The sequence below is a fragment of the Oryctolagus cuniculus genome, chromosome 1, assembly GCF_051225735.1.
Source record: "Oryctolagus cuniculus isolate XC-2025 breed Fujian yellow rabbit chromosome 1, ASM5122573v1, whole genome shotgun sequence".
NCBI classification, from domain to species: Eukaryota; Metazoa; Chordata; class Mammalia; order Lagomorpha; family Leporidae; genus Oryctolagus; species Oryctolagus cuniculus.
Window position 1 is genome coordinate 9,657,244 of NC_142867.1, and position 21,779 is coordinate 9,679,022.

General features: G+C 39.0%; 1 protein-coding gene across 1 annotated transcript; it reads left to right on the top strand.

Annotated features, from left to right (window-relative positions):
* Nucleotides 1-200: 200 nt before the first annotated feature.
* Nucleotides 201-3,602, top strand: SCGB1D (lipophilin BL). The gene is made up of 3 exons (NM_001082157.2): nt 201-324; nt 1,923-2,110; nt 3,384-3,602. The coding sequence occupies exons 1-3, from the start codon at nt 270-272 to the stop codon at nt 3,411-3,413; spliced, it is 273 nt and encodes a 90-aa protein (NP_001075626.1). The 5' UTR covers nt 201-269; the 3' UTR covers nt 3,414-3,602.
* The last annotated feature ends 18,177 nt before the right edge of the window (nt 3,603-21,779 follow it).

Sequence of the window (21,779 nt, forward strand, 5' to 3'; positions counted from 1 at the left end):
TACACACCTAGGGTACAAGGTGATCCTTCCGGTTGTAGTCCAGTGTACAAAGAGGTGTGGAGAACGACACTGATGAAAGGCATCAGCCCTAGCTGAGGAAAGAAGGCTAGAAGCCAGGTCTTGTGACTTAGAACATGCCTCTGTGGGCAGGGCCAGAGAGACTAATCAGGTACAAAATGCCCTGGACTCCAGGGCTCCCCAGCTGCTGCAGTGGAGTGTAGAACGGTCTTCATTCTCTGAAGCTGAGAACTCAAAGCAAAACAGCAACTATGAGGCTGTCAGTGTCTCTCCTGATGGTGACTCTGGCCCTTTGCTGTTATGAGGGTGAGTATCACTTGTGATGAATCTCATTAGGAGCTTCTTCTGCACACCGTGATCATTATGGGGTGGCAATGAGGTCCAGAACCTCACAATATTCCAAAGTTTTTTCCTCAGCCTATTAAATTAGCACCTCCTTCACTAAAGCTGATACTTCATTTCTCAATTTCAATGAAATTTGTCAGGAAAATCTATGCCGGAAATTTTAGAAAGTCCTTTTTCTACACTCCAAGTCAGCATAGTTCAGTGGGAGTGCTAGACATGAATCTAGGCTCTGCTATACCAGTTCTTTGTCTTGGGGTCAAATGATGAACATTTTCCAGCCTCTTTTCATCACTGGTGTTTACAGCCAGCATCATGAAAATCTGGGAGAATGAAGATTAAGCCCATAATGGGCCAGTTGTCAGCAGGAAGCTGATACCTGCAGTGATCAGATGTTCTCTTTCCCAGAAACTCTTGGGTGTCCCTTGAGTCTTCAACTATGTTATACCTGGGAGGGTGCCTGTGGAGCTCCTAATTCCACAAGAGCCATGTTTTTGGAATTCTTAATTATAAGCTTTCAAGTGAGTATTACTAGTTTTATAGATGTTCCAGCAATAGTGGTGGTAGAGCAGGTCTAATAGCACTAGGAATTTTACCAAATTAGAATCAATTCTACCTGTTCTTCCAACAGTACAATGCTTTGCATATCTCTCTGCCTTCAGGATGTTCCAAAATTGTCTGAGACTGACTTTTTCCTCTGATTTTCTGATCCCCTCCCTGTTCTTCTGATGTCTCTGATTCTACCATCTTTAAATTCCACCCAAAGTTGATGCTGTCTGAATTTAGGGTCAAAGTAGGTCCTGATTGGGTCCTTTTTTGATTCAGAGTAGTTCTAAAGCCTAGAAGAAAATGAGTCAATGCAAGGAGAAGTCATTTCTCTGGTGTCTATACAATTCCCAATATGATCAGGAATGGGACAGTTTCCCCTCTCAGCCTCTCTGATTATTTGGAACGTCCCTTTAGAAAGAAAGAGCCCATCATAGTGTCTTTTATGAGCTTCTTATGTGTGGGGAGGCTGATTATCTGTCTGAATTTTAGCCTCTGGTTCTGGATGTATCCAATGCCATCTTCTGAATTCACCCAAATTTGCCTCAAAATATCACCTATAGACATTTTAGTAAATATGTTGGCTCTTCTCCATATTTTCCCTCACTTCTCAGACGTGGTGGGATTCTGTCTGCCATTCACTTCCAAAGTGGATTCCCCAGAACCTACTTTTCTCTAGTATCAAGGACTGATCAGGTATCATGCAATTTGCAGGCAAACTAAGTTTGTTCAAGGCTACAAATGGGGATTTCAGTTAAGGGGAGAAACTTTGGAAAATAATGGATGTGTGCTTACAAAATACCCACAGCAACTGATCTTGTTATTGAGCTCATGTTTTTCTGGTCTTACACTTGCTGTGTAATCTTGAGGAAACAAAAACAACAAGGATCTTTCACTGTGAACAGCACAATCTTAGGATGCAAACTTGGAGGCCTGGGGATCCTGTGTGGTCTCTCATCCAAAGACTCTGGAGAAATATTTTCCTCATAGAGATTGTCTCCACTCTTCTGCTCCAGGCAATGCGTTGGTCTGTCCTGCTCTTCTTGCTGAAAACTTTGGATATCTGTATTTTAATAAAGACCTGTTCAGATTACAACTGGCCAAGTTTATGCCACCAAGAGAGGCAGCTGAGGCATTGCTAACAGTGAAGAAATGCACAGATGGAATGCCAGAGTTCAAACGAAACCTAATTGCAGGAGCACTGGTAATTTCTTTCTCTTTTCTCTGTAGTGGAATCTGTTCAATTATACAGGCATGAGGTCAGCTTCCCACTCAGTAGAGTTCCAGTGTGATGGACATTGGGCTTGTTGTTCACCTGAAATAATGTATAACTCCAGGCTATACATTGTGTGCTACCAGTACTCCTACTGCATTAAACTCAGGTGCACTGATCTTTCCGAGCTAATTCCTCCTTAGGTTACCCATCTGGCTGCTGTGCTCATGACTGTGTCCTGAGAAGGACGATCTGGGCCACAAGTGGTGAGGTTGAAGCAGCAGAGTTTGCTGAATGCAAGGTCCACTCAACCAGGGTGTGTCAGTCACTATGGAGTCTCAGGGGAGTTTAAGAATGTAGAACAAGGAGACAGAGGTAGGGTTGGGAAGTGGAGCCAGTCCTCTGCAATAAATAGACAATAGATGCCTGAGTTTGTCTACCAGATAGCAGAGCCAGAAACCTATTCATACCTCCTTATCCACTTTGTCTTCCTTGTAATGAACAGTGGAAGGCACTCCTTGCTGATTTATCTCCTACATTGCAACACTGAACTAGAGCACTTATGTGGGTCTCTGTCATGAAATCTGATGGTATAGAAAGGTCTCTCCATCCACCTGGTATCTCAGTTTAGATTGTGAATTTTGGTTTCAAAGTCCATCATAGTTGGAATTCCATGCTAAGATTTCCATGGATAACAAGGCACAATCCAACCTTGGGAGCCTGAAATCTCCTGAATGCAGTGTTTCCCAAAGTCTCACCCCAGTTCTGCTCTAGGTCTCTCAACTCTGGGTCTCTCACTGGAGGTAAAAGCAGACTCCACTATACTGAGATGTTGGAGAAAGAAACTCCTGGGCATTTGTGTCCATTTACTTATCTTCTCCTTCTATTAGAGACCTGAACCAAATAATTTAGCTATTTCAGGACAAAAGAGAGTTCTTCACAATTATATTATTAAATAAAACTATATATGATCTGAAAATTTTTCCAAAATCAACTTATTTTTTATTCTATTTTCCAGCAATCTTTTGAAACACTCTGGTATTTGACTCATTTAGGAAATACTGTTCCTCAACCTGAGTCATTGTAATTTTTCCAGGTGTATGCCATAATTTAACACAACTCAGCTTTATCACATTTTAACCTAACAAATGCCATTCGAAAGCAAATCTCCATTGATGTATTGGTTTTGCTTACCTGTTAACTCCAGGGCATCATGAACGACTTTACCTTTGCTTCCTGATGTCTTTCTGTGCTTTAATTTCAGGGAGAAGTCGTGCTGCAATGTCCTGTCTGACATGTGAACAATGTTGGATCCTTCTTTCCAGTGTCTTTCAAGGTCACCTTGATCTTAAGTGCAACATATAAAGGTTTCAACGTCTTCTCTAATAAATCACTTTCCTTGCATTCCTCTATGTGTCTTCTTACTAACCTACAATCACAACACATGATTTGAGATGGATTTAATAAATAATTGCTTTCTTGGTGTTGGTAATAGTCATTGGCAGAGACCAAACATCCAAAAGCATCAGCAATTTCAAGCCTCAGAAAACCAAATGCGTAGCCAGGAACTCTCCTGAATTACTTCACAGACTCCTGACTTGAGCGACCATGAGTGAGAATGATGGTAAAGGGTAAATAACAGTTACAGAATCCTTCATGATCTTGTACTTGGGGACAATCCTAGTTTCACTGTCTACTCAGTCAATTAATTATATGGAGTGCTGGCACTGTGGCATAGTAAGCTAAGCCTCCACCTGCAGCACCGGTATCCCACATGGACTCTGCTTCATGTCCCAGTTGCTTCTCTTCCAATCCAGCTTCTGCTAAAGGCCTGGGAAGGCAGTGGAAGATAGCCCAAGTGCTTGAGCGTTTGCAGCCATGTGGGAGACCCTGATGAAGCTCCTGGGTCCTGGTTTCTTATCAGCCCATCTCCAGCCCATCTCCAGCCATTGAAGCTACTTGTAGAGTAAACCAGTAGAAGGGATTTCTCTCTGTGTGTCCTACCTTCTCTCTCTGTAACTCTGCTTTGAAATACACACACACACACACACACATTCATTCCATTTATGAACTCCATCCTGTCTCATGGTTCCCTCACCCAACATAGCATCTGCCTCAAAAACATGGAGATGTCATGGGCTTCTGCCTAATTTAATGGCTGTAGTAACAAATTATTATAAACTTAATGACTTAAGACAACTTATTTTCTAAGGATTATTGAGAAAAGACATCCAAAATTCATTTCACAGTGCTCAGAACAAGGAGAGGGCAGGGCTACATTCCCTCTGAAGGGTCCAGGACAGAATCTCTCAATAGCTGCATTTAGTGCCTGATAACACATGGTAATTCCTGTCCCTTGGGCACTTCCCCCTATATATTCCTCTGGGTTATATTATCTCCTACATATCTGTCCATTTAAAATATACTGTGTCCCAAATTTGTAAAATTTATGGGTTGTCTTTAGAAACTAGAAGACTCAATAGACAAGAGTTTTAGAAATAACTCAGATTATGTGGATACAGGGATATACAGTGAAAGCAGTTGTGAGGATGTGGGTTGATGTCTGGCTATGAGGAGCAAGGAAGAAGCAATATTCCTTGCAAGTTTTTAATCCTATTTTTTATTTATATCACCATTTTAAAATGAAAACTGAGATAAGTCTAGAAAGTTGGATGTCAGTAATGAAATGGAAAGAGGATAGAAGAAAATGGGCAAAAATGTGGGCAAGAGAGTTAATTTCTTTTTTTAAAAGACTTTATTCATTCACTTGAGAGGCAGAGTTACAGACATAGAGAGGGAGAAACAGAGAAAAAGGTCTTCCATTTGCTAGTTCACTCCCCAAATGCACACAAAGGCCAGAGCTGAGCTAATCTGAAGCCAGGATCCAGGGGCCAGGAGCCAGGAGCCGGGAGCCAGGAGCTCCTTCTAGGTCTCCCATACCATGCAGGGGCCCAAACACTTGGGCCATCCTCTACTGATTTTCCCTGCCACAAAGGAGAGTTGGAACAGAAGAGGAACAGTTGGGACAAGAACTGCCACCCATATGCGATGCCTGTGCCATAGGTGGAGGCCCAGCCCGCTATGCCACAGCACTGGCCCCAAGAGAGTTAATTTCTTTTTTTTCCTTTTTTCTTTTTTTTTTTAACTTTTATTTAATGAATATAAATTTCCAAAGTACAGCTTATGGATTACAATGGCTTCCCCCCCATAATGTCCCTCCCACCTGCAACCCTTCCCTTTCCCACTCCCTCTCCCCTTCCATTCACATCAAGATTCATTTTCGATTCTCTTTATATACAGAAGATCAGTTTAGCATACATTAAGTAAAGATTTCAATAGTTTGCTCCCACACAGAAACATAAAGTGAAAAATACTGTTTGAGTACTAGTTATAGCATTAAATCACAATGTACAGCACACTAAGGACACAGATCCTACATGAGGAGTAAGTGCACAGTGACTCCTGTTGTTGACTTAACAAATTGACACTCTTGTTTATGGCCTCAGTAATCACCCTAGGCTCTTGTCATGAGCTGCCAAGGCTATGGAAGCCCCCTGAGTTCACCGACTCTGATCATTTTTAGACAAGGCCATAGTCAAAGTGGAAGTTCTCTCCTCCCTTCAGAGAAAGGTACCTCCTTCTTTGATGACCCGTTCTTTCCACTGGGATCTCACTCCTGGAGATCTTTCATTTAGGTTTTTTTTTCCCCCAGAGTGTTTTGCTTTCCATGCCTGAAATACTCTCATGTGCTTTTAAGCCGAATCCACATGCCTTAAGGGCTGATTCTGAGGCCAGAGTGCTGTTTAGGACATCCGCCATTCTATGGGTCTGCTGTGTATCTCACTTCCCATGTTGGATCATTCTCTCCCTTTTTTATTCTATCAGCTAGTATTTGCAGACACTATTCTTGTTTATGTGATCCCTTTGGTTCTTAGTCCTAGCATTATGATCAATTGTGAACAGAAATTGATCACTGGGACTAGTGAGATGGCATTGGTACATGCCACCTCGATGGGATTGAATTCGAATCCCCTGGTATGTTTCTAACTCTACTGTTTGAGGTAAGTCAGCTTGAGCATGTCCTGAATTGCACATCTCTTCCCCCTCTTATTCCCACTCTTATATTTAACAGTGATCACTTTTCAGTTAAGTTTCAGCACTTAAGAAGAATTGTGTATTGATTACAGTATTCAACCAAAAGTACTAAGTAGAACAAACAAAAAAATACTAAGAGGGATAACATATTAAGTTGTTCATCAACAGTCAGGGCAAGGGCTGATCAAGTCACCGTTTCTCATAGTGTTCATTTCATTTTAAAAGGTTTCCTTTTTGGTGCTCAGTTAGTTGTCACCGATCAGGGAGAACATATGGTATTTGTCGCTTTGGGATTGGCTTATTTCACTCAGCATAATGTTTTCCAAATTCCTAACAGGGATCACTTTTCAGTTAAAATTTAAACACCTAAGAATAATTGTGTGTTAATTACAGAGTCCAACCAATGTTACTAGAAAAAAAATACTAAAATGGATAAAGTATTACATTGTACATCAACCGTCAGGACAAGAGCTGATCAAGTCACTGTTTCTCATAGTGTCCATTTCACTTCAACAGGTTTCCCCTTTGGTGCTCAGTTAGTTGTCGCCAATCAGGGAGAACATGTGATATTTATCCCTTTGAGACTGGCTTAATTCACTCAGCATGATGTTTTCCAAATTCCACAATGAGAGCTTAAATTGGTGCAAGTAAACTCAGGCCAAATAGGAATATAGAATGAGATAAATCTAGTGGAGCTGGTAAATTTTGTTGAAAGAAAGAATAATTTCTTTAATAAATTGATCACCAAGTTAAATAACAAAATAGATAATTGAATAAAGATACAACATATATCAGTAGATGAGACTTTATCATGAAAATGAGTTCTAATTGAAATTCAAAGAATAGTAATATGATTTCCAGTTTTTATTCCACTGAAAGAAGATTTTGAGGTGGATGAGAAAGACCAAGAAGATGAGAATGACAGACGTAAGAAAACAAGTACTACAGGTATGCAGAGCAGGCTGAGCAGATGCCCGCACAACAGGCTGAGTTCAACACCATGAAGGATAAAGATGCCCAGAAGATTAAGTTAGTTTATGCTAATTAAAAATTTCAACAGTTTGCACCCTACAGACACACAAAGTATAAAGTACTGTTTGAATACTAATTTAGCCATTAATTTGCATAGTATAACACATTAAAGAAAGGGATCCTATATGGGGAGTAATGCACAGTGTTCTTGTTGCTGACTTGACAATTGACACTCTTATTTATGACATCCATGATCACCTGAGGTTCTTCTCATGAGCTGCCAAGGCTATGGAAGCCTCATGAGTTTGCCAACTCTGATCTTATTTAGACAAGGCCATAGTCAAAGTGGAAGTTCTCTCCTCCCTTCAGAGAAAGATACCTCCTTCTTTAATGGCCCATTCTTTCCGCTGGGACCTCATTCACAGAGATCTTTCATTTAGGTCAATTTTTTTTCCAGAGTGTCTTGGCTTTCCATGCCTAAAATACTCTCATGGACTTTTTAGCCAGATCGAAATGCCTTAAGGGCTGATTCTGAGGCCAGAGTGCTATTTAGGACTTCTGCCATTCTATGAGTCTGCTGCGTATCCCACTTCCCATGTTGGATCGTTCTCTCCTTTTTAATTCTATCAGTTATTATTAGCAGACACTAGTCTTGTTATGTGATCCCTTTGACAATACTATCTTTACGATAAATTATGAACTTAAACTGAGCACTTTGACTAGTAAGATGGCATTGGCACCTGCCAATGTAATGGAATTTGCAGTCCCCTGGCACGTTTCTAGCTCTACCATTAGGGGTAAGTTTAAGTGAGCATGTGATGAACTCTACATCTTCTAGCTCTCTTATTCCCATGCTTATTTTTAACAAGGATCAATTTTCAGTTAATTTTAAACACCTAAGAATAAGTGTGTGTTAATTAAATAGTTCAACCAATAGTATTAAGTAGAACAAAAAATTACTAAAAAGAATAAAATAGTAACATATTCCTTGACAGTCAGGACAAGGGCTGACCAAATCATTGATTGTAATAGGGTCATTTTCTCTTCTACAAGTTTCCTTTTAGGTGCTCAGTTAGTTGTCGCTGATCAGGGAGAACATAAGATATTTGTCCCTTTGAACTGAGTTTTTTTCACGCTGCATGCTGTTTTTCTGATTCCTAAATTGTGTTGCAAATGACCAGATTTCATCTTTTATTACTGTATAGTATTCTATATAGAACATATCCCATAATTTCTTTATCCAGTCTTCTGTTGATGGCCATTTAGGTTGATTCCATGTCTTAGCTATTATGAATTGAGCTGCAATGAACATGGAGGTGCAGATAGCTCTTTTATTTGCCAATTTAATTTCCCATGGGTACATTACAAGATGTGGGTTGGCTGGGTTTAATGGTAGGGTTATATTCAGGTTTCTGAGGAATCTCCAAACTGACTTCCATAGTGGCTTTACCTGTTTGCATTCCCACAAACAGTGGATTAGTGTGTCTTTTCCCCCACATCCTCACCAGCATGTGTTGTTTTTTGATTTCTGTATGTAAGCCATTCTTTCCAGGGTGAGGTGAAACCTACTTCTCAATTGGATGTAATCCCAACTTTTAATTTTGGCTTTGACTGTCTGTGCCTCCAGGGTCTTTCCAAAAAGTCTTTGCCTGTGCCTATATCTTGCAGGGTTTCTCCAATGTTCTCAAATAATTTTATGGTGTCGGGTCATAGACACCATTAAAGATTTAAAATCTTTAATCCATGTTGATTGGATTTTTGTGTAAGGTGTAATGTAGGAGTCTTTCTTCATGCTTTTGTACCTGGAAATCCAGTTTTCCCATCACCATTTGTTGAATAGAATGTCCTTACTCCAGGGATTGGTTTTGGATCCTTGATCAAATATAAGTTGGCTGTAGATGTTTGGATTGATTTCTGGTGTTTCTATTCTGTTCCATTGGTCTATCAGTTTGTTTCTGTACCAGTACCATGCTGTTTTGATTATAACTATCCTGTAGTATGTCTTGAAATTTGGTATTGTGATGCTTCTGGCTTTGTTTTTGTTGTACAAGATTGCTTTAGCTATTCGAGGTCTCCTCTGCCTCTATATGAATTTCAGCATCATTTTTTTCCAGATCTGAGAAGAATGTCTTTGGTATTTTGATTGGTATTGCATTGAATCTATAAATTGCTTTTGGGAGAATGGACATTTTGATGATATTGATTCTTCCAATCCATGAACATGGGAGATTTTTCCAATTTTGGTATCCTCTTCTATTTCTTTCTTTTAGGATTTTGTAATTCTCATTGTAGAGATCTTTGACATCCTTGGTTAAATTTATTCCAAGGTATTTGATTGTTTTTGTGGCTATTGTGAATGGGATTGATCTTAGAAGTTCTTCCTCAGCCATAGCATTGCCTGTGTATACAAAGGCTGTTGGTTTTTGTGCATTGATTTTATATCCTGCCACTTTGCCAAACTCCTCTATGAGTTCCGATAGTTTCTTAGTAGAGTTCTTTGGATCCTCTAAATAAAGAATCATACCATCTGCAAAGAGGGATAGTTTGACTTCTTCCTTCCCAATTCGTATCCTTTAATTTATTATTCTTGCCTAATGGCTCTGGCTGAAACTTTCAGAACTATATTAAATAGCAATGGTGAAAATGGGCATCCCTGTCTGGTGCCAGATCTCAGTGGAAATGCTTCTGACTTTTCCCATTCAATAGGATGCTGGCCTTGGGTTTTTCATAAATTTCCTTGATTATGTTGAAGAATGTTCCTTCTATACACAATTTGCTATATACACATTCTATACACAATTTTCATCATGAAAGGGTGTTGTATTTTATCAAATGCTTTTCTGTATCTCTGGAGATAATCACATGGTTTTTCTTCTGCAGTTTGTTAATGTGGTGTAAAAATAGATTGATTTGCGACTGTTGAACCATCTCTGCATACCAGGGACAAATCCCACTAGTCTGTGTGGATGATCTTTCTGATGTGTTATTGCATTCTATTGGCCAGAATTTTATTGAGGATTTTTGCGTCTATTTTCATCAGGGAAATTGGTTTGTAATTCTCTCTCTCTGCTGCATCTTTTTCAGGTATAGAATTTAGGTGATGCTAGCCTTGTAGAAAGAATTTGGAGGGATTCCCTCTCTTTCAATTTTTTTGAATAGCTTGAGAACTGTAGTTAGTTCTTTTAATGTCTGGCAGAATTCAGCAGTGAACTCATTTGGTCCTTTGCTTTTCTTTGTTGTGATGGCCTTTATTACTGATTCCATGTCTGACCCGGTTATAAGTTTATTTAGATTTTCTATGTCTTCTTATTTCAATTTTGGTAGGTGAGTAACATGTATGCTTTTTTAAAAGATTTTATTTATTAATTTGAGGGATAGAGTTACATACAAATAGAGGGAGAGACAAATGAAAGGTCCTCCATCCTCTGGTTCACTCCCCAAATGGGCGCATTGGCCGGAGCTGTGCCGACCGAAGCCAGGATCCAGGAGCTTCCTCCAGGTCTCCCATGTGGATGCAGGGGCCCAAGGATTTGAGCCATCTTACACTGCCTTTCCTGGCCATAACGAGAACTGGACTAGAAGAGGGGCAGCTGGGACTAGAACTGGTGCACATATGCCATGCCAGTGCCGCAGGTGGTGGATTAATCTACAGTGCCATGGCACCAGCCCCAACAAGTATTCTTTTAAGATTGTTTTACAAAAAAGTAATAGGAAGCTCAGAGACACCAGCACTGTAAATTGTCCCCATAATATCTTTCACAGTTGTTGCCTCTGTTTTTCAAATATATATCTGCAATAAATCAAAACTCCATGCTATCCACCATTCAACTCCCTAGCCTCAACATTCAGTAACCATATTAATTCACAGCAGCCTTTGAATCAATGCAAGGAAAATTAGACAGTCATTAAAGAACTAAACAAAACTAATTCATATATTTATGAGTAAAGTCCTGAATTTTAATGACTGTAGAGAGGTAGTTACTGTTAAAGAGACTTTCAGTGGCAGTTTTTATTAATAACCCCCCTCCAAATTTCAATCACCTTCTGTAAATGTTGCTTATGGCTGAGAAAAGTCTCCCTCCATGGGGGAGATCGAAGTATTACAGACATACAAGTTTCAAATCTGTTCATGCCTTGAATGAAAACAGTTAAAGAGTAAGTGCAGAATTTAAAAAAAAAAAAAGAACTTGAATTTACAGTGCCCATCTAATATTGTAATATATTCAAAGGTTATGCACTAATTCAAGCTCAATACCACTCATCTCATCACAGTCTTTTCATTTTAAGTGGTGAAAATGTTTACTATCCAATCTATTAGCAGTTTTCATAAGTTCAATAAAACATGAATGCTATACATTACACATCAGTCAGTAGAAGACAGACACTCTTGTAAGCTCCTTTTGTCATCAAAAATTCAGCATGAACAGGGTGGCCATAGAAATCATTGCTCAGAGTCCTCTTTCAAGATCCTGTACCAGAGACACTAAGGGAAAATGATGCAGAACTTGTGGATAAGTTTTCCAGCAGGCAGTATATAATGGATCTCTGTAAAGGTACAGCTTCCCAGTACCTCCCTTCTCAGGTCTTATAGATGCCCTGGGAACGTCCAGGTGGGGAAGGTACCACCCCCTGGAGGGAAGGGAATATCCCCTCCTGACCTCTCTCTGACTTTTCCAAGTTCATACTCTCTCCTCCTAATCATCTTCCCACTCAAATTTAACCTACTCATTTCCTGTTGAAATCCTCCCCTGACCCTCTGAGCCAGAGGAATTTTCTCCATTTTTAAATGAAAATTCCATGTCCTTCTCTGACATCCAGAGCCCTATATCCACATCTCTGTACCTCTCCTGCCCCATGAGATTTCCATTTACGTGTTTGCATTTCAAGCCTCTTGAGATCCAAAAGGACACTGGTATGTTCCCAAGAGTGAGGGATCAATAGAGTATGAACCATTGTAAAGTGCATCCTGTAAATGAGTGGAAAGAGAGCCTACTCCATGGTGTCTGTGGGACTCACCATTGAGGCAACAGTCTCTATTTTTTTCAATCCCGTTTCTCAATGGAGAGGCCAGCGTTTCTCAGTTTTCTTGTTCTACATGAAGTTCAAATCCGAAGACATGTCTGAGGTTTTTTATCAATATTCTTTGTATGTGAAGAGAAGAATCATATTCACAGAATGAGAGAAATACAGGAAATATGAGATATACTGCCCCAATTTTGCAGAAAAGCTGCACTCCAGAAATTTCCAAAAAGAAAAATGTACATGTAATCTTCAAAAACTATTTATTAAGATATTTTGGGAAACTTACGAATCACTGAGAAATACAATCTGAAAAAAGTTAAAAGAGGATTATGTATGGAAAAAACTGTAAAATGTCAGAAAATACACAAGTTTGCTCACTGAAGGAAGATAAAATATCAGTAACTATAGAGTAATTATTTCTTTTTTATGTTTTCATTTTTTATTTAATGCATTTAATAAATCATTAGATTCTCAGGGTCACAGCAAAAGCATGATAATTACTACAACAGAATTTTTGTCAATTCTCATATTACTGTGATATTAATACAAAGAACAGATTCAATGTAGTTAAGTACATCTTAGCTTCTTATATGTATTTATTTAAAAAAGCTAAGCCATTTTTTTCTTTTATCCCTCACTTTTTTATATAGAACATTCTACTTTTTTGAGGGCAAAGAGTATATGAAACCTTATATTTTTGTGGGTTTTTCATCTTTTCTGTTTATATAAGGGGGCATACTCCATATATTTAATAGATACAACCTTTTTTAAATATTTATTGTTTATTTATTTGAACAATAGAGTTACAGAGAGAAGAGAGACGGGGAGAGAAAGAGAGAGAGAGAGAGAGAGAGAGAAGATAGAGAGAGAGAAAGAAAGACACACAGAGAAGTTGTCTATCTGCTGGTTCACTCACAAAATGGCCACAATATCTGGGCCAGGCCAAAGCTAGGATCCCAGAGCTTCTTTCAGGTGTCCCACATGGGTGCAGAGGCCCAAGCACTTGGGTCGTCTGCCTCTACTTTCCTAGGCACATTAACAGGGAGGTGGATTGGAAGTGGAGCTGCCGAGTCTCTAACCATATGGGATGTTGGCATCACATTTGCAGTTTTAACCAGCTACACTACAATGTCAACTCCATATATACAACTTTAAGAATGTAATGATACTTCCCATTCTAACTTAACATCCTTCTTGTCTCCCAACCTCCCTAATCCTACCTTTATTTTTTTTTAAATTTTACAATGACAAAATTTCAATGTATTACTTTTTTTAAAACTTTTATTTAGTAAATATAAATTTCCAAAGTACAGTTTATGGATTACAATGGCTCCCCCCCATAACTTCCCTCCCACCCCAACCCTCCCATCTCCCGCTCCCTCTCCCATTCCATTCACATCAAGATTCATTTTCAATTATCTTTATATACAGAAGATCAATTTAGTATATATTAGTAAAGATTTCATCAGTTTGCATCCACACAGAACATAAAGTGTAAAATACTGTTTCAGTACTAGTTATAGCATTACTTCACATTGGACAACATATTAAGGACAGAGATCCTGCATGAGGAGTAAGTACACAGTGACTCCTGCTGTTTACTTAACAAATTGACACTCTTGTTTATGGCGTCAGTAATCTCCCTAGGCTCTAGTCATGAGTTGCCAAGGCTATGGAAGCCTTTTGAGTTCACCCACTTTGATCTTATTTAGACAAGGCCATGGTCAAAGTGGAAGTTCTCTCCTCCCTTCAGAGAAAGGTACCTCCTTCTTTGATGACCCGTTCTTTCTACTTGGATCTCACACACAGAGATCTTTCATTTAGGTCCTCTTTTTTTTTGCCAGAGTGTCTTGGCTTTCCATGCCTAAAATACTCTCATGGGATCTTCAGCCATATCGAATGCCTTAAGGGCTGATTCTGAGGCCAGAGTGCTGTTTAGGACATCAACCATTCTATGGGTCTGCTGTGTATCCCGCTTCTCATGTTGGATCATTCTCTCCCTTTTGATTCTATCAGCTAGTATTTGCAGATACTAGTCTTGTTTATGTGATCCTGTTCTTCTCAAACTATTCAGAACAATCAAAAAAGAGGAAATCCTCCCAAATTCTTTCTATGAAGCCAACATCATCTTAATTCCTAAGTTAGAAAAAGATGCAGCATTGAAAGAAATTTACAGGCCAATATCCCTGATGAACATAGATGCAAAAAAAGAATCCTCAGAAATTACTACAAGGACTTGTATGCCAGCAAACAGAAATGGGTAGATTCCTGGACACATGCAACCTACCTAAATTGAAGCAGGAAGACATAGATGCAAACATCCTCAATAAAATTCTGGCCAATAGAATGATTGATTAGAATTCATTAGAATGTTCATTAAATCTGTTTCCTTGTTGATCTTCTGTCTGGTTGATCTGTCTATTTCTGAGAGTGGAGTACTGAATTCCCCCAGTACTATTGTATTGGAGTCTAAGTCTCCCTTTAAGTCCTTCAATAAATCTTTTATATAAACCAGTGCCCTGTAATTAGGTGCATATAGATTGATAATCGTTATATCTTCCTGTTGAATTGATCCCTTAATCATTATATAGTGCCCCTCTTTGTCTCTCTTAGCAGTTTTTGTGTTAAAGTTTATTTTGTTTGATATTAAGATGGCTATACCCGCTCTTTTTTCATTTCTGTTGGTATGCAATAATTTTTTCCAGCCTTTCACTTTCAGTCTGTATGGATCTTTGTTGGAAAGATGTGTTTCTTGTAAGCAGCAAATAGATGGGTTTTGTACCTTAATCCATTCAGCCAATCTGTGTCTTTTAACTGGACAGTTCAGGCCATTAACGTTCAATGTGACTATTGATAAATAGTAACTTTGCCCTGCCATTTTCCCGAAGATTTTTCTAATATATGCTTTGAACTTCCTGTGATCTTTTATTGTGAGGTTTCCTTCCTTTACCTTCTTTCATACTGATGACCGTGTTTCTGTGTGTAACACATCTATAAGCATCTTTTGCAGGGCCAGGCGAGTGGCAACAAATTCTTTCAATTTCTGTTTGCTATGAAAGGTCTTTATTTCACCTTCATTCACAAATGAGAGCTTTGCAGAATATAATATTCTGGGCTGGCAGTTTTTCTCTTAGTACCAGATATATGTCTCACCATTCCCTCCTAGCCTGTAGGGTTTCTGATGAGAAGTCTGCTTTGAGTCTAATTGATCCTCTGAGAGAATCTGTTGTTCCTCTATTGCACATTTTATAATCTTTTCTTTATGTTTCACTGTGGTGAGTTTGATTACAACGTGTTGTGGTGAGGATCTCTTTTGGTCATGCTTACTAGGGGTTTTATGAGCTTCCTGTACTAGAATTTCTCTGTCCTTCGCCAAACCTGTGAAGTTTTCTGCTAGTATCTCACTAAAAATACCTTCTAATAGTTTCTCTCTCTGCATGACTTCAGGAACTCCAATGTTGGTTTTTTTAATAGTATCCTGTAGATTCCCAACAATATTTTTTAGATTTTTACTTCCTTTTCTTTTCTTTGGTTTGACTGTATACTTTCCTGTGCTCTGTCTTCTAAGTCTGATATTCTCTTTTCTGCTTCACTGACTCTGTTTTTAAGGCTCTATAACGTGTTTGTCATTTGATGTATTGAGTTCTTCATTTCATTTTGATTTCTCATCACTATCACACTTTCCTGTTTTACTAGTTTCTGCATTTCATTTTGATTCCTCCTTAAGATTTCATTTTCTTTCTTTTTTTAACTTTTATTTAATGAATATAAATTTCCAAAGTACAGAATATTGATTACAATGGCTTCCCCCCCATAACATCCCTCCAACCCACAACCCTCCCCTTATTCACTCCCTCTCCCCTTCCATTCACATCAAGATTCATTTTCAATTCTCTTGATATACAGAAGATCAGTTTAGCATACATTAAGTAAAGATTTCAACAGTTTGCTCCCACACAGAAACATAAAGTGAAAAATATTGTTTGAGTACTAGTTATAGCATTAAATCTCAATGTACAGCACACTAAGGACACAGATCCTACATGAGGAGTAAGTGCACAGTGACTCCTATTGTTGACTTAACAAATTGACACTCTTGTTTATGGCATCAGTAATCACCCTAGGCTCTTGTCATGAGCTGCCAAGGCTATGGAAGCCCCCTGAGTTCACTGACTCTGATTATATTTAGACAAGGCCATGGTCAAAGTGGAAGTTCTCTCCTGCCTTCAGAGAAAGGTACCTCCTTCTTTGATGACCCATTCTTTCCACTGGGATCTCACTCACAGAGATCTTTCATTTAGGTTTTTTTTCCGCAGAGTTTCTTGGCTTTCCATGCCTGAAATACTCTCATGTGCTTTTCAGCCGGATCCACATGCCTTAAGGGCTGATTCTGAGGCCAGAGTGCTCTTAGGACATTTGCCATTCTATGGGTCTGCTGTGTATCTCACTTCCCATGTTGGATCATTCTCTCCCTTTTTGATTCTATCAGCTAGTATTTGCAGACACTATTCTTGTTTATGTGATCCCTTTGGTTCTTAGTCCTATCATTACGAGCAATTGTGAACAGAAATTGATCACTGGGACTAGTGAGATGGCATTGGTACATGCCACCTCGATGGGAGTGAATTGGAATCCCCTGGTATGTTTCTAACTCTACAGTTTGAGGTAAGTCAGCTTGAGCATGTCCCGAATTGGACATCTCTTCCCTCTCTTATTCCCACCCATATTTAACAGCAAACACTTTAAAGTTAAGTTTCAGCACTTAAGAAGAATTGTGTATTGATTACAGTATTCAACCAAAAGTATTAAGTAGAACAAACAAAAAAAAATACTAAGAGGAATAACATATTAAGCTGCTCATCAACAGTCAGGGTGAGGGCTGATCAAGTCACCGTTTCTCATAGTGTTCATTTCACTTTAACAGGTTTCCTTTTTGGTGCTCAGTTAGTTGTCACCTATCAAGGAGAACAAGTGGTACTTGAGATCTGGTACCAGACAGGGATGCCCACTCTCACCACTGCTATTCAATATAGTTCTGGAGGTTCTAGCCAGAGCTATTAGGCAAGAAAAAGAAATTAAAGGGATACAAATTGGGAAGGAAGAACTCAAACTATCTCTCTTTGCAGATGATATGATTATTTAGGGGACCCAAAGAACTCTAATAAGAGACTATTGGAACTCATAGAAGATTTTGGCAAAGTAGCAGGGTATAAAATCAATGCACAAAAATCAACAGCCTTTGTATACACAGACAATGCCATGGCTGAGGAAGAACTTCTAAGATCAATCCCATTCACAATAGCTACAAAAACAATCAAATACCTTGGAATAAACTTAACCAAGGACGTTCAAGATCTCTACGATGAAAATTACAAAACCTTAAAAAAAGAAATAGAAGAGGATACCAAGAAATGGAAAAATCTTCCATGCTCATGGATTGGAAGAATCAACATCATCAAAATGTCCATTCTCCCAAAAGCAATTTATAAATTCAATGCAATACCAATCAAGATACCGAAGACCTTCTTCTCAGATCTGGAAAAAATGGTGCTGAAATTTATAGGGAGGCACAAGAGACCTTGAATAGCTAAAGCAATCTTGTACAACAAAAACAAAGCCAGAGGCATCACAATACCAGATTTCAGTACAGACTACAGCGAAGTTGTAATCAAAACAGCATGGTACTGGTTCAGAAACAGATGGATAGACCAATGGAACAGAATTGAAACACCAGAAATCAATCCAAACATCTACAGCCAACTCATATTTGATCAAGGGTCCAAAACCAATCCCTGGAGTAAGGACAGTCTATTCAATAAATGGTGCTGGGAAAATTGGATTTCCATGTGCAGAATCATTAAGCAAGACCCCTACCTTTCACCTTACACAAAAATCCACTCAACATGGATTAAAGACTTAAATCTACGACCTGACACCATCAAATTATTAGAGAGCATTGGAAAAACCCTGCAAGATATAGGTACCAGCAAAGACTTCTTGGAAGACACCCCAGAAGCACAGGCAGTCAAAGCCAAAATTAACATTTGGGATTGCATCAAATTGAGAAGTTTCTGTACTGCAAAAGAAACAGTCAGGAAAGTGAAAAGACAACCGACAGAATGGGAAAATATATTTGCAAACTATGCAACTGATAAAGGGTTGATAACCAGAATCTACAAAGAGATCAAGAAACTCCACAAGATCAAAACAAACAACCCACTTAAGAGATGGGCAAAGGACCTCAACAGACATTTTTCAAAAGAGGAAATCCAAATGGCCAACAGACACATGAAAAAATGTTCAAGATCACTAGCAATCAGGGAAATGCAAATCAAAACCACAATGAGGTTCCACCTCACCCCGGTTAGAATGGCTCACATTCAGAAATCTACCAACAACAGATGCTGGTGAGGATGTGGGGAAAAAGGGACACTAACCCACTGTTGGTGGGAATGCAAACTGGTCAAGCCACTATGGAAGTCAGTCTGGAGATTCCTCAGAAACCTGAAGATAACCTTACCATTCAACCCAGCCATCCCACTCCTTGGAATTTACCCAAAGGAATTTAAATTGGCAAACAAAAAAGCAGTCTGCACATTAATGTTTATTGCAGCTCAATTCACAATAGCTAAGACCTGGAACCAACCCAAATGCCCATCAACAGTAGACTGGATAAAGAAATTATGGGACATGTACTCTATAGAATACTCTACAGCAGTCAAAAACAATGAAACCCAGTCATTTGCAACAAGATGGAGGAAGTTGGAAAACATCCTGCTGAGTGAATTAAGCCAGTCCTAAAGGGACAAATATCATATGTTCTCCCTGATTGGCGACAACTAACTGAGCACCAAAGGGGAAACCTGTTGAAGTGAAATGGACACTATGAGAAACAGTGACTTGATCAGCTCTTGTCCTGACTGTTGATGTACAATGTAATACTTTATCCATTTTAGTATTTTTTTTTTGTTCTAGTACCATTGGTTGGACTCTGTAATTAACACACAATTATTCTTAGTTGTTTAAATTTTAACTGAAAAGTGATCCCTGTTAGGAATTTGGAAAACATTCTGTTGAGTGAAATAAGCCAATCCCAAAGGGACAAATACCACTTGTTCTCCTTGATAAGATTTCATTTTCATAAGAGATATTTTCTATTCTGTCCAGTAAGGATTTGTGTAGTTCAAGAATTTGTTTTTGAAAACTTCTAAATGTTCTTACAATAATTTTTTTGAAGTCCATATCTTGCATTTCTTCTATCTCATCATCTTCATAATCTTGGATTGTGGTGTCTTGTTCATTTGGGAGTGTCATCATGTCTTCCTTGTTCTTGCTTCCTTGGTTTCTGCATTTGTTGCTTGGCATTGTGGAGATATTTTTTGGTTTCTTCTTCCCTCGCTGTGGTGTTTTTTTCTCATTATACTATGACCTTATTAAGTGGACTGTCTGCTTTTGATGGAGCCTTAGAGGCTTGAGATGGGTGTGGCCTGAGAGCTCTGTTTGGTTCTTCAGGGTTAAGGGTGTGCCAAAGGTTACACACCCATGTTAGGTGTGGTAAATCTCTCTCTCTCTCTTTTTTAATTCAGAAAGGAAGTAATTCCGCACAGCTGAGTGGAATTTTAGGCAGTCAGTGTCTGGTCTCTGGCTCCTGTGGGTATAATATTCATCTGCTTTGTCCCAAGGAATACAGAAAGGATCTGAACTGTCCTCAGTGTGAGCTCAAATTCCCCTGCAGTCTCCCACTGGGTTTCCAAGATTACTGAGTTTGTAGCGTCTCTGGGAGTACTCACGTGAACTCCATGAGTTCGCTCACACATCGTTTTATTTTCCACAGTCTCAGTTCAGTAGCTCCACATCTTCACTAGGTCCTATCCTCCTGTTATTTCACCCCCTCCCCGAGTCAGGTTTTTCTGCTTGGCTGAAGGCGGGTGTAGCTTTTATGTATCTCCAAAATGGTGCCTGCTCTTTGTCTTGCTCACCTTTGTAAGGTGAGTGGAGAAAGAGACTCATGTCTGAACTGGTCCCTTATATAGATTTTTAAATTTTTTTTCCTCTCTCCTCTAGTTAGCCTGGTGAACTTTCCCCCACAGGCTTCAAGCCTTGTTCCCTCTAGGCTCTTCCTTCTGCTTTCCTGCAAGTGTCTCGGGCTACTAAGGTTTTGCCTCACTTCCCTTTCCAGCACTGGTGCATAAATTCGGTGGCTGGGGTCCCAAAGCATGTGTGCCCATGCCCTCCACGTAGGTCAACTGTGTCCCACTATTTTCAGAAGAGTTTCCTCTACTGTTTCTTCCCTAACTCTTCCCTGAACCTACAGTATCTCCACTTTTATTAAACTGTCTTTTCCTGGACTATCAGTCTGCTCCCTCCTTATTCCGCCATCTTGCCAGTCCTGAAGGGAGATCTGATTTTTTGAAAATAAATAAATAAATAAATAAATAAACAAAATTGACACCCCATTGGCCTAACTAACTAAAAAAAGAAAAGACCCAAACAATAAAATAGAGATTAAAAAGGAAACATAACAACAGACACCACAATATAAAAAGAATCATCAGAAATTACTACAAGAACTTGTATGTCAGCAAACAGGGAAATCTATTAGAAATGGATAGATTCCTGGACACCTACAATCTACCTAAATTGAACCAGGAAGATATAGAAAACATAAACAGACCCATAACTGAGACAGAAATTGAAACAGTAATAAAGACCTCCCAACAAAGAAAAGCCCAGGACCAGATGGATTCACTGCTGAATTCTACCAGACATTTAAAGAACTAACTCCAATTCTTCTCAAACTATTCAGAACAATTGAAAAAGAGGGAATCCTCCAAAATTCTTTCTATGAAGCCACCATCACCTTAATCCCTAAGCTGGAAAATATGCAGCATTGAAAGAGAATTACAGACCAATATCCCTGATGAACATAGTCGCAAAAATTCTCAATAAAATTATGGCCAATAGAATACAACCACACATCAGAAAGATCATCCACCCAGACCAAGTGGGATTTATCCCTGGTATGCAGGGATGGTTCAATGTTTGCAAACCAATCAATGTGATACACCACATTAACAGACTGCAGAAGAAAAACCATATGATTATCTCAATAGATGCGCAGATAGCAGTTGATAAATGCTTGCAACTACCAAGGTTGGGCCAGGCTGAAACCAGGAGCCCAAATCTTACTTGTGTATACCTAGTGGGTGATAGATGTCCAAGCATTTGAGCATCATCTGCTACCTCTTAGGATGCATTAGCAGAAATCTGGAAGAGAAGTTGAGCATAGGGACATGACTGAGTATTCAATTTGGGATGTGACTTATAAGAGGCAGCTGAACTCTCTTTGACATAACGTCCCCTCTTATTAAAGTGAACACTCAAGTCAAAATAAACCATAATGAGTATGTCTGTGTCTCTCCTGCTTGTCACGCTAGCCCACTTTTGCTGTAAAGTTATCATTTGTGAGGGGTCTGATAAGACCCTTATGTGCACAACCATAAAAATGTAATATTAACATGACCAAAACATCATTTCTGGCATTACAATTTTCTCCATTTTATATGTTTTA

What these genes read in the sequence shown, in the direction of transcription:
- SCGB1D (NM_001082157.2), top strand. Translation starts at nt 270, where the DNA reads ATGAGGCTGTCAGTGTCTCTCCTGATGGTGACTCTGGCCCTTTGCTGT. An exon ending in GGCCCTTTGCTGTTATGAGG is followed by an intron (nt 325 to 1,922) that starts GTGAGTATCACT and finishes CTTCTGCTCCAG; the next exon opens with GCAATGCGTTGGTCTGTCCT. An exon ending in ACCTAATTGCAGGAGCACTG is followed by an intron (nt 2,111 to 3,383) that starts GTAATTTCTTTC and finishes CTTTAATTTCAG; the next exon opens with GGAGAAGTCGTGCTGCAATG.